The sequence below is a fragment of the Dermacentor variabilis genome, chromosome 7, assembly GCF_050947875.1.
Source record: "Dermacentor variabilis isolate Ectoservices chromosome 7, ASM5094787v1, whole genome shotgun sequence".
NCBI classification, from domain to species: Eukaryota; Metazoa; Arthropoda; class Arachnida; order Ixodida; family Ixodidae; genus Dermacentor; species Dermacentor variabilis.
This window is the reverse complement of record NC_134574.1, coordinates 108,233,405-108,245,825: the sequence shown is the minus strand read 5'-3', so window position 1 is coordinate 108,245,825 and position 12,421 is coordinate 108,233,405. Positions and strand designations below refer to the sequence as shown.

Genomic DNA, 12,421 nt, shown 5'->3' with positions numbered 1-12,421 from the left:
GGCACGAGACGCGGGTCTCGACAATGATTGTTTCTCGTGTTTCTTTGTCGTCTCAGCGTACTCACAGTAGATTGCCCGCTCTTCGCTCTCAGATTTGGTTTTATTTATTGCATATGGGGGGGGAGACAAAGAGGAGGAAAGACAGGGAGGTTAGCCAGTGTAAGTAGCGGCTGGCTACCCTGTGCTGAGGAAGGGGGCAAAGGGAATAAAAGGAGAAAGAAGAATAAGAGCAAAAAAATGAAATCGGAAAATTCCCACAGTAACGCGATACTACGCGAAAGGCTGAACTCACAAAAGAGGATCGGTCCCAATCGGGCAGGAGTAGGTAAAAAGGGAAGAAAACCAAAATGAAGTTGTGGGAATTGAGAATGATATTATATGAATACTAATCGTTGAATAAATTCTCAGGCGATACTGTTTTAAAACTTGAAGTTCGTATCTCTGTATCTCTTGTGGAAAATAAAACAATAAAACTAATACGGCAGCCTCCTTGTTTCACTCACAAAATAAACATGGCATCACATACGTCCCTATTGCAGTATCGTAGTGCCGACAACCCAAGAGATAGTATCACAGGAAGCGTAATGCCCAATCCAAGTTTGCGAAGGAGACCTTCCAGAAGTCCTTTTCTTTGCACTTCGAACCGACGACATTCTATAAAGAAATGCTGCGTAGTTTCTAGTTCTTTGCAATAATAACATTTACGGGAAGGAGACCGGTTGGAATACAAAGTAAACATCGGAATTGCAAAATTGACTGCAAAATCAAATGCAAAATTGACTAATTAGCAAGAATTCAGTAATTAACTTTCTATCTAATTATCTTATCGCCCATACTGCAATTTACAAATTCTAGCAGTGGACTTCGCAAGGTTTGCAGCGAATTCTCAGGACGCTACAGCTTCGATGTATATATATATATATATATATATATATATATATATATATATATATATATATATATATATATATATATATATATATATATATATATTCTCGAACTTTGCGGATAAATGCATTGGCGTTCCTGTTACTTGCGTGCTTCAGTGCCTGAAACGAAGTTTTGTTGACAAATTAACTGCAACGCTAATGCATTTCTCCGCAATGTTCGGGAATTTATATCTCGAAACTGGTGTCATCTCCAAAATTCGTTCCAAGTGGATCTGCCTTGCGAGCTCCACGGCTGTGATTTGTGAATGGTAATATAGGCCATAATGTAATTAGTTAAAACTTAATTAGGGAATTTTCGCGAATGAGCCGATTTTGCATCTCGATCGTTTGTACGAGTATTGTCGCCACTTTGAGTAGACCGGCTCATCAACTAGAATTGTGATATCTGCCGCAGGCAACTTTTAAAGATTTTTGAAAGTGTTCGCTGAAATACCCTGTATATATATATATATATATATATATATATATATATATATATATATATATATATATATATATATATATATATCATTCGGCCATCGTCGTATCCTGGATCACACGCGATTGTGTCCAGATGCAATTTTTAGTCATAATAACAAAATCACTATGATTTCGAGTACGCATTTCATTATATCTGGATGAAATGTGTGGCAAGTGTACACATGTCATACGTCATACATGTTTCTTCTAAACGGTTTCTTTCTTACTATAGAAAAGGGCGTTTGGTAGAAAGTTGTAGCTTAATTCAATAACGAGGCATAACCTTTATGTTGCAGTTTAATCACATTTCATTTCTTCACTTGCACTTTCTTTCTCTAAAGTTGCGAACGAGAGCATTCTAGCTCATTGTTGTATCTGTTACTAAAGCATTGGGTCGGTGTGTCTACAAGTTTGTCTTTACAAGCCACCGGAACAGCTTAGCCAATCTGCGTTTGTTACTGAAGTTTCCCGCCGTCCACAGCGTGCGTACGAGGGACGTTCAATAATGATTACTCCTGACCCACTTCCTCTGGACTGAGGAGCACTAAAATTCGCACGCCTCTATTTGTTTCTCTGCGCCCACATCTGTCATTGATTTATGCAGCTGTAAATACTACTCTTGTAGAAGTCCCGAGGTTGGCTTTTGAGTCATGGCTTCACTTCGACGATGAGCATGTCACCATCAGGAAGGTGACTGTTTTTCAAAAAATATCTTGCTTGACGTAAAAAGGGGGAAATTTGAGGACACAAAGTGGGGGTGGGTGGGAGTGGGGATGTGACAAAGAATTTCACACTCTCAGGAGCTTGCTTCCATTTGTGTAACATGCGAGTTGCGAGCAGGAGCACTGGCTTGCAAGAGCAGGATGTCGATTGACAGCATGCCACGTCTGATCAATTTGCTGGCTTCTCCTAATTTTTCCAGGAAGATGTAGGTTCTCATTGCGGCGGCCCCTTTCAGCAGGAATCTGTCATCACCATTCATTGCTGATCCCAAAACATGGCAGCACCACCTTGCAAGCTGAAGTTTTCCCGCGTGTAGTTTGAGGAGTCGCAGTGCTCTCATTCTTTAGATTCACATTTACTTTCTAGGTGACAATGTTGAACCCATATTCCATCCCGTGCAACCAATGTGGCCTAAATGAGACCTTTGTTTTTAAGGCACCAGGATTCTGTAAGAGTCCACCTAGTGGAATGCCCATTTCGGCCACTGCTGATGTGCTGATAGGATGAAGCTGTGCGAGCGAGGAAGAGACGAGCAGACCCAGCCAATCAGCGGTGGTTAAAATGGGCAGTCCACTAGGTGGACTCTTACAGAATACCCCCTGGTCTAAAGTTCACAGCTGCGGGTTGCTCGGCCTTCCTTGTGAAAACAGAAGGCAATCTTGGAATCCGATGCGCTGACACCTATCGAACGGGCGGATGTTTCTGAATACTATTTTATATAAAAGACCCTACACTGATCCCGACCCTGTCAGCTAGTGCTGGAAATGTGATGCGGCGATATTAAATTATAGCAGCTTCCATTTTTGTGTCAGCGTTCCTATAAATGAAAGAGTAAGGTCGACCAGGAATCGGTGCCGTTTGAACCGAGTTCCTTTCACACTGGAATTGCCGATTCCAGTACTTAGCGACGTCATACGACAGGGCATTTGTTTCATGCACTGTCGTCGTTTTTGGAAAACTTGGTTAACTTGTATTGCCTTTGAGAAAGAAAAGAAAACTAATAACTACCCGGTGCTTCACTTGATCCATGCTCCCACAATGTTCAGCTTCAGATCTGTACAAGGCCTATAAGAGCTGGATGTTTTTTCTGACCTATAGATATGCACATATAACACTTTGTGAAATTTATTTTATGCATGCCTAAGTGAAATGGGTCAGGGGAAATCTTTTTTTGAACGCTTCTCGGACATGAATTTTCCTAGTGGAAGCAACAATTTCTTGAAGAAAAGAAAAGATGCTAATAATTTCTGCAATGGAATTAGGCCCGCAGGCGTGATTGAGTTTTATATCCTACGCATCTTTAAACCATGTTCCTTGATGGTTTCAGGCGGAGGTACGTGCGTTCGATATGAAGGTGTCCGGTGAAAACAAATCCGCTCGCGGCATATGAATACCAGCGTTCCGATGGGTAAAACGTGCAGCTGGTGGCCTGAGAATGCGTTTCAGCGCAAAATGGTTGATCTTTCAAGGGTGACAGAAACTTTCGTCTGAGCGAAAACTTAGTATACTAAACTTTCGCTTGATCATTAAGAACGACGTGTCAGCACCGCAGTTTGGTAGCAGCCTGCCCCACGCTTATGATTTGTCAAAAAGCTGCTGGTTTCGCGTTTCTGATTCTCGCGCTGCTGCCACATTGCCTTCCGCCTTTTTACCGCTTTGTCACATTTATTTTCCTTCGTCCAAGTTTTGTAGTCTTTCTTGAATTACGTGCCAACACATTGACATTCGTCACTGAAGTCCACTTGATATCCTACGCACAACGGCTTGTAAAAGGTTACACAGTATAGGTCCTCGTACACTCGCATCGTCCCCAGGCCTCACAACTTGCGCACCGATCCCATGAACAAAAGTACGTCTGACTCTATGCTCCTGATGAGAAACATGAAGGGATGGTCAACGACGAGAGGTGTCACTCCAACTGGCGATGCGATGGCAGTCTCGACCGCAGCTGCCGCCATAGCAGTGCCTCCCTCGTCTACTTGGAGCAACACCTTGTGTACCAGGTCAGACAAGTGCGTCATTACTTCCTCGAAGATTCCCGACAGGTCTCCTTCGTCTTCCTCGAACAGGTAATTAACGCCCATAGCCCTGAGCGGGTCCTTCATGGACTGACCTGCCTCGAGCTTGAACCTGGGAACTGTCAACTGCACGTCATTGTCCATGGTGAGATTTGCGAGCAGCGACACTAGGCTGGACTCCGACAATTTCTCCTCCGAGAGAGACAGTCCTTCCACGTCGTCTGGGAGGATGATTACCATCGAACATTTGCCTCCTTTGTACAGCATTTCCACAGCTCTGGACTTCAGCTCCTCAGAACGGCCGACCTTGAAGCTTCCCACCTGGCTCATCATTTTCACTGTAACGCTCTTGTTGGAGTCCAGATGGAACGTCCGTGGCTTCACAAGCATCTTCTGGAAGGGGAATTCCCAAAAACCCTTAAAGTAAATCGCGTTCATCAGGACCAGAATGGTCGTGGCGTTTACGCTTCCGGGAGGCAGCAAATCCTTGATTTTGTGTGCGGTGTGCTTCGAGACCCAGGCGTTGGCTTCGTCGCGAACGCCTTCGGCTCTCTCCTTGAAGCCCACCAACCGCACGGAGGTTTTGTAGTAATCCTCCAGAAGCGACGTGTACTCTTCCCGGATCTTGTACCGATAGTCGCATAGCATTCGGCTCGCCATGTGGAACGTGACGTCTGGAGCGTAACTTGCTACAACACTGAGAAACTTCTTAAAGGGCTTGTGTAAGTCTACATAGTACTGGAAGATGTCGGAGATTTCGCGTGCGGTTATTCTGCGGCCGCCGTCACGAATCACGGAAAGTGCGATGCCTAGGCTGTACGGTGAGAAGAGAACATTGTCGTCGTTGTGCTCGGAATGTAGTTGGGCGTATAGGCTGAGGGAGAGCTTCAGCAGACAGACACCGAGCACTTATGACGGAGTCATGGCTTGACAGCTTCTGGAAATAAACACGCGTGCACAAAAAACACGTTAACGCTCGAAACTGAACATAATAATATTTGCTTTGACGCAATAGAATCCAAGAAACCTTTACAACACGAAGAGTAACAAACAATGAGGTCTTCTGCCAAGATCACTGCGCCCGGCTTGTTGCGGGGTTTAAGGTAAAATGACGGTAATTGTACTGAGTTTGAAACGGATGCTACGCTGAGGAGGTTAGACAGATTTCCGCAGTGGCTGCGTTCGCACTTATAAGTAGTCCGGTGTTTTTCCACCGCATTTGTGGGAACCTGTTCTTGATATAGGCTCAGTAATAAATAACGGAAGCTTTATTCCTCAAAAACAAACGAGCTGTTACATATGGCTGCCAATCCTTTGTTCTACGTCCATACGTTTTTAGATGTAAGTAATGCATATGCAGTGAAAAAAAATGTATGCATATAAATGTATATAGACAAAAAATGTTTAGAGAGAAAAGTCGTAGTTTCGGTCGAAAGGCGAAGCATCGATTGCGATAGCAAACTGGTAAGCAGCTATACGAAGTAAGGATAGTGGCTTTATTAGTAGTATAAACATCTAAATATTCTCTCACTCGCCAAATTACCAGTCATGGTGTAAAGCGCGCACAGGCAAACATAAAGATTTGGAGGACGCTTAAGCTTCGCTTTTAAGAGTGGAACACAATACCATTCAAAGATCCCTGAGTGCTTCTCACGCTTCTCGGCAACTGGAGCGTATGTAACCGTAATGTTTACCGGGAAACGTTGGCCGCGAACGCTATGCATGAAGGCGAGCTTTGTGGTAGAAACGCCGCCTCTTGCGTGGGCTGCGATGCGGCGGAGGCGAGCGCCAGCTGGAGGTATTACAAGGAACCGCGCGCGCCGCTCCGTGACCCCCAGACACCCATCGCGCCGGCTCACGCAAAATGGCGGACGTCGCGGCCGGTTTGCGCATGTGAAAGGGTTTCTTTGAGTTTTTGCGTAACAGAATTATGTTTTCTCGTAGAGCCAAATTACAATCCGAGAGCTATCATGTACACAGGTTGTTTGCAAGTCGTACTTTACGATTTCTCGACGTATTTTCGATTGGGAAATTCAATTAGTTCAGTAACTTCCTTGCGTCACATGGAAGGCCTGGCTATACGTGGTTCAAAAAACGTTTTTGTCCTCGTGACATCTGACGCTGGACCCCGACGCCAGATTTTCTGCGACACGGGCTCCTTAACGCTGTCGCGTTAAAACACACTTCACTCGATGAGCGCAGATACTCGCTGTCAAATCGCTGGCGTGAGGAAGAGCGGCAGTAGCAGCGAGCCCAATGACCTTCGTGCTGCCTCTCGCTTCAACACGAACTAAGCGGTGAGAACAGAGCTCACACGAAGCTATGAGCCCCCGGCGTACCTAGACTCTGTACTGATCGCCTATCGCTTTCGGGATAGGGCCCGCATTACTATGTTCAGGCGCACCCTACGCAGTCGCCGCCGCAAGAGAACACACGGCCGGTGACACCGGCGTGTGTCAGCCGGCCATGTGTTTTCTTGTCCAGGGGGCCTGGACGATGAAGGGGAGGGGGGGATTATCTGCTTACACATTACGGCGACGCAGACGTCACTGACACCGACGCCGACGTAAATGCGCCTAGAGTCTCCGTATGATTGCTATAGGAATTATGATAACAGTATTGCTACACGCATGTGGTATTGGATTGTTTGAATGAGGCTTGTGGGTGCCACCACTCGAGAAAAGAGGGGGACATTAATAATCAGCAGAAAATGAGGCTTAGGAAAACCACAACGGGCTTATCTGTCAACCTGGGAGGCGAACTGCGAAGAATCGCGTATTAAGATTTTCATGTCAAACAGGAGTTTGTAGAGCAGCCTGATAAGGGTAGCATAAATCGAGCTAAAATAAATAAAACTGGGGTTCAGCATTCCTCAGAAAAGCGACTTCGTAAAAAGGTAGCAGCTGTTTCGCTTATTCACTCTATCTCGTTCAAATTTATCTCGAGAAACTTATAAAAGAGCAAGAAATAGATAACCGATGCGGTTATTCAGTTACGTACAACTACCCGATTCAGTCTTTTACATGTCACAGCCTTATTAATGCGTTATTGCACTGAGTAGCCATCCCTTGACGACAAGGGTCCTGTGTTGCTTTCACAGGTTTACAAAATAATTTCTGATTTGCGCTACATTTATAAGTATTTCGTTGAAGACATAACAAATATAATACTAACGCATTCGCTTGTACTACTTAAGGCAGAACTTTGTGCTTGATGCTACCGCTGAGGGACGTAGAGCATCATAACACGGTCAACACAGTACTGCCTTACAAGTGTAATTTATGTCAGAAGACAAGTGTGAATTGGCACGTAGAACGCTTGGAACATAGCGGCATTTATATGAAGGTTAAACTTCTATTCCATAACTTTTCATGCGGAACACCATACTGAATTGAATTTCTTGTGTCAGCGACGCCATAGACGAAGCCAATGGCCATGAAAGTACTGCTGGAACGCAAGGCACATGCGTAGAAAAATGTTCTAATGCGAAGTATTAATATAAAGCTCTCAGCAGGATCACGCAAGATAATTTTTAATATTTTGGTTGACCTTAAAGAATCAACTTTCTGAAAAAACAGTGTGATAGGCCTAAACTAAGCCCAATTATATCTATCGTATACAAACATCATAAGGATATACGCCATACGTAATTATTGAAATTTAAAGAAAACCCAATTGCACAACCAAGTCTTAGTTTTGCGAGGAGTATGAAGTGATAAGCTAACTTGGGAGTTTGAAAACAGCCAATCTGTGTTATCTATGTAGTAATGGTGCATTTGGGGTGAGTAAAAGGATCATATGACAATCTTGCGGTCTTGGGTTCTATGGGCGCAAAGGCCCACATCACCCGCATTATACGAATCTACGCCCCGCCCCCTTGAGATTAGAGGCGCAGCTATCGCGCAGCTGGCGCCAGCCTGGTGCCGAGGCGCGCTTTCCTTTGTGCAGTGATTGGACAATGGGAGAGGAGGAGGGCAGAAGAGGGTTATATAAACCCCGGCGCTTCTCGCCACCCTCCAGTGGCTCCTGCTCTCGGACTGAAGACATGCCTTGGCAAAAAGCAGTGTATAGCGAGTTCACATAGGGGATACCGTTTGAGCCCTCCCGTATGTTGGTGCGGTCCATTTGAAGTAAAGAGCCACTACATAATGCTTCGCATCCCGATAATTCCTCTTAAGATGGTTTTCATCTTACTTTCTGCGTATCGTATTTCGTACGATGTACTGAACACTGCGCAAGGTCTCTGGGAAATATAGCGGACAAGAGAACTGCAGGCGGGGTCAGTATCCGCATACAACAGGTGGCATTTCACAGAACACACATGAAAACGCTAATGTAATTGCTGACAGTGCAAAAGAATTGGTGATAGCTGCGTGCACAAGCCTTTTTGTGTGTTGCGTGTCAAGAATGGTGTAAAGTTGAGTGAGTTCGTGACCATTAATCATTTGAAAAAGCAGGCGCAAGCGAAGAAACAAAACACAAAAGCAACTAAAATACCAATATAAACACCTGCAATCATGTGTTCTTTCGTTTCTACTATGTCCGTGCTTTTTACGCTTTCTTTTAGTAATCATGAATTATTAGTTGCGACTTTTTTGTATACTGGGTCAAACAACACGCTATGTTGATTTTTTATTATGTTACAAGGGTATGGCGGGGATCAGTCTTTGGTGCAGAAGGTGATGGTCCACAAGTATTGAAGTTATATAGGGGGGGGGGAGCGAGGATCATTTCCGAATTACCATCTGTCTGCGAAAAGTCAAAAAGTTTAAGACACACGCAACAGCCGGTTATCTTTATTGTCTAAATGCTTTATTCTCTAGTAAAACAGCGTGTTCAGAGGAACTTTCCCTAATGTGACAATAGCAGCTTTTATTAAGACATAAGTACTACATTAGGCTGCACACTTTAGCAACGTGTGACTGTGAATTTGAATGAAAGAGGAGTACGTTTATGCTCCCTGAATTTCGGTATGAATCGTTAAGGTGAATTATCTTCGTCTACTGGAATAATATAGGAGAATGGACATGACATTAACATATGTATAGCAAAGGACTTGTTGTGAAGACAAATTATGACAAATCCTTCACATGTTTTCAGCCAAGCCATGTTGAAGCCGAACCTTATCTTCAATATTCCGAGGTCTTCACGGTTTCTTAGCGGCCATTATAAAACTCGCCTAGACAGTGGCGTCAGAGTCGGCTCAGGACAGTGTTGGAGGAAACTCGTTGCTTCCTATATCCGCTAAACCTCCCTTCAGTAGGATTAGTCACCCTCTCATCAGCTGTACTATGATACACAAGAGGGACAGTGTTGTAATCTTGCTCCCCGTTGCTCTCATTGTTAGTGCCACAGCGATAAGCTTGGCAATAGTCGCACGCGCGGAGTCACGCATCTCCCACGATACGCCCATCTGACTCCACGCACTTATCCGAACGAGGCCCCTTTTCCACAGAGTTGATATTGCTCCTCGAAATTGAAATTGTGGTCACCGCTTATCTCACCTCTTGGCTGCGCAAAACAACCGAAATTCATTTGCGTGAACGGTTAGGTAGCTCATGTGTGACGACGGAGAGGCAATAAGCGTGGGGAGTGCGCCATCGGTCGCCCTGCGGCAGCAGTACGGCTGCCTGTACTAGGCCGTGCGCCGAATGAAGGCATAAAAAAATGTTAAAGCCACCCCAATGACATACAACGGGCGAAAATAGTGGAGAGCATCTATCTATCTATCTATCTATCTATCTATCTATCTATCTATCTATCTATCTATCTATCTATCTATCTATCTATCTATCTATCTATCTATCTATCTATCTATCTATCTATCTATCTATCTATCTATCTATCTATCTATCTATCTATGAGACATTACCCAAGTTGACTGCCTTCTCGGGACCCTAGGTAAGGGCTCCTGGTCGTGATGCCATAATGGTCGTTGCATCGCCGCCATTCAAGCTTTCTCGTTCGACACTCGTCCTGCAGTCGTCGTCATACAGTAGTCCTTCATTCATTGCCCCACCACCTTAGTCATATTGTCGTGGTAATTGAACCGTTGTCATTCCAGCCTCGTGATCTTACTCTCGTCATGCTGTTGTCGTCACGTCTTCTACTCCGACCCAGTGGTCAAAGTTATCTAATACCTCGGGCCACTGGGTATGTAATCGGGGTCGTGATAGCGACGGGGTCGTTGCATTGTCGGGATTCTGGCCTTGTCACCCGACTCTTATCGAGCCGCAGTCATCGCGATATCGTCACACAGTCGTCAATACGTGGTCGTTTTATCGTTGTGATCACTTCAGTAACGTGATCCGTAACGACGTTATCGTCAAACCACTTACATCGTTCCATTGACGCCAACCTTTCTTCGCCATTGTATTGTAATCATACAGTCGTCATTATATCGTAACTATGCCGCCATTGTCATGCCGTTATCTTCAAACAGTCGCTACCATATCTTCATTGTCAGATCGTTGTCATAATGTCATCGTGATTGTGCCGTCATCGTCACTCCAGCTTCGCAAACCGACTCTCGTCAGTGCTGTTGTCGTCACGCCATCATCGTCATACAGGTTCCGTGATGCGGTCATCGTAACGCCATTGCAACCATACACTCGTCGTCCTGAAATTTTCATGATGCCGTCGTCATGGTATCATCGTCGCCGCATTGTCGTCATACAGTCGTCGTCATAGCGTTGTCATGCCATCGTCATCAAGCTGTCGTTTCGCCTTTATCAGCACTTTAGCATGGCCATACCGCTGCCGCCATGTCTTCATCTTCACATCACCATCGTCAATTCATCGACTTCATTCATTGTTCATCGTTCTGTCGTAGTTAAGCTGTCGTTCTTCAATCGCGATTTTTCTATCTTTGTCATGCCATCATCATCACTAAGCCCTCGTCACACGGACGCGGTCACGCATCCGTTGTCGTAACACTGTCGTCATGCCATCTTTGTCGTGGCATCGTCGTCATTCCCACTTCTTCATCCGGTTGTCGCCACACGTACCGACGTTGTCATGTCATCATCATCATAGAGTCGTTGTCATAACAGTGCCCTCATGTCGCCGTCGTCCCGTTGTCATTCCTACACTTGCTTCGTAATTTAAGAATCGACACCTCATTGTCATGAGGCCACCGTCGCTATACGCCTTTGCGGTGCCATCAATATCATTCGTGCCTCGTCATACCAAGGTTACATCATCAGCATAACAAACTCTACGTCATGTCTTTATGCTCGTGGGTGATTTTGGCAAGCGAGTGCCATACCAAAATTGGACGATATCAGAGTATGCGGCATGTAGCCAAAGCAACAAAATTATCAGAATTACCACGAGACGTGTTAAGTAAATGGGACTTGGGAAATATCATCTGTGGCCACATTTCTCTATTGCTATTCGCATTACCGTCTACAGACATCGTGAGTTGAGTTCTGCCCTAGTTTTCTTGTCATTCGCAGTCGCTTGGTCGGCCGCTCGAGGCCAACCAAGCGACTGCGAATGAAAAGGCCGCTCGAGGCCGCTCGAAGCGACTGTGAATGAATTGGCTGCTCGAGGCCATTTGTGCCCGGAAAAGCACTTGATGTAGCTCGTATTCAGCACCATAAACCTGTATCGGGAGTTTTTCACGTTGCTCTACAAATTTCTCATTGACACTCAATTTTGTCATTAGAATAGTTTAGAAGTTGATTATTTAATTAAGACTAATTGTGTAATTAGGCGGAAGGCAAGAAATACTCCGAGTATCTTCAAGTGACGGCAAACAACAGTACGTTGATTCATTCTAGCTACGCGGCATTTCATCATCATCATCATCATCATCGTCATCATCATCATCATCATCCTGGTTACGCCCACTGCAGGGCAAAGGCCTCTCCCATACTTCTCCAACTACCCAGTCACGTACTAATTGTGGCCATGTTGCCCCTGCAAATTTCTTAATCTCATCCGCCCATCTAACTTTCAGCCACCCCCTGCTACGCTTCCCTTCCCTTGGAACCCCAGTCCGTATCCCTTAATGACCATCGGTTATCTTCCCTCCACATTACATGTCCTGCCCATGCCCCATTTATATTTCTTGATTTCAACTAAGATGTCATTAACTCGCTTTTGTTCCCTCACCCAATCTGCTCTTTTCTTATCCCTTTACGTTACACCTATCATTATTCTTTCCATAGCTCGTTGCGTCGTCCTCAATTTAATGTAGAACCTTTTTCCTAAGCCTTCAGGTTTCTGCCTCGTAGGTGAGTACTGGTAAGACACAGCTGTTATACA

General features: G+C 44.9%; 1 protein-coding gene across 1 annotated transcript; it reads right to left on the bottom strand.

Moving 5' to 3' along the window:
• Positions 1–3,949: 3,949 nt before the first annotated feature.
• On the bottom strand, positions 3,950–10,737 carry LOC142588773 (ipis-1-like). Its single transcript, XM_075700591.1, has 2 exons — positions 10,678–10,737; positions 3,950–5,035 (listed from the first exon to the last, which is right to left on the bottom strand). Exons 1-2 carry the CDS (start codon positions 10,735–10,737, stop codon positions 3,950–3,952), a joined length of 1,146 nt encoding a protein of 381 aa, XP_075556706.1.
• Between the last annotated feature and the right edge of the window lie 1,684 nt (positions 10,738–12,421).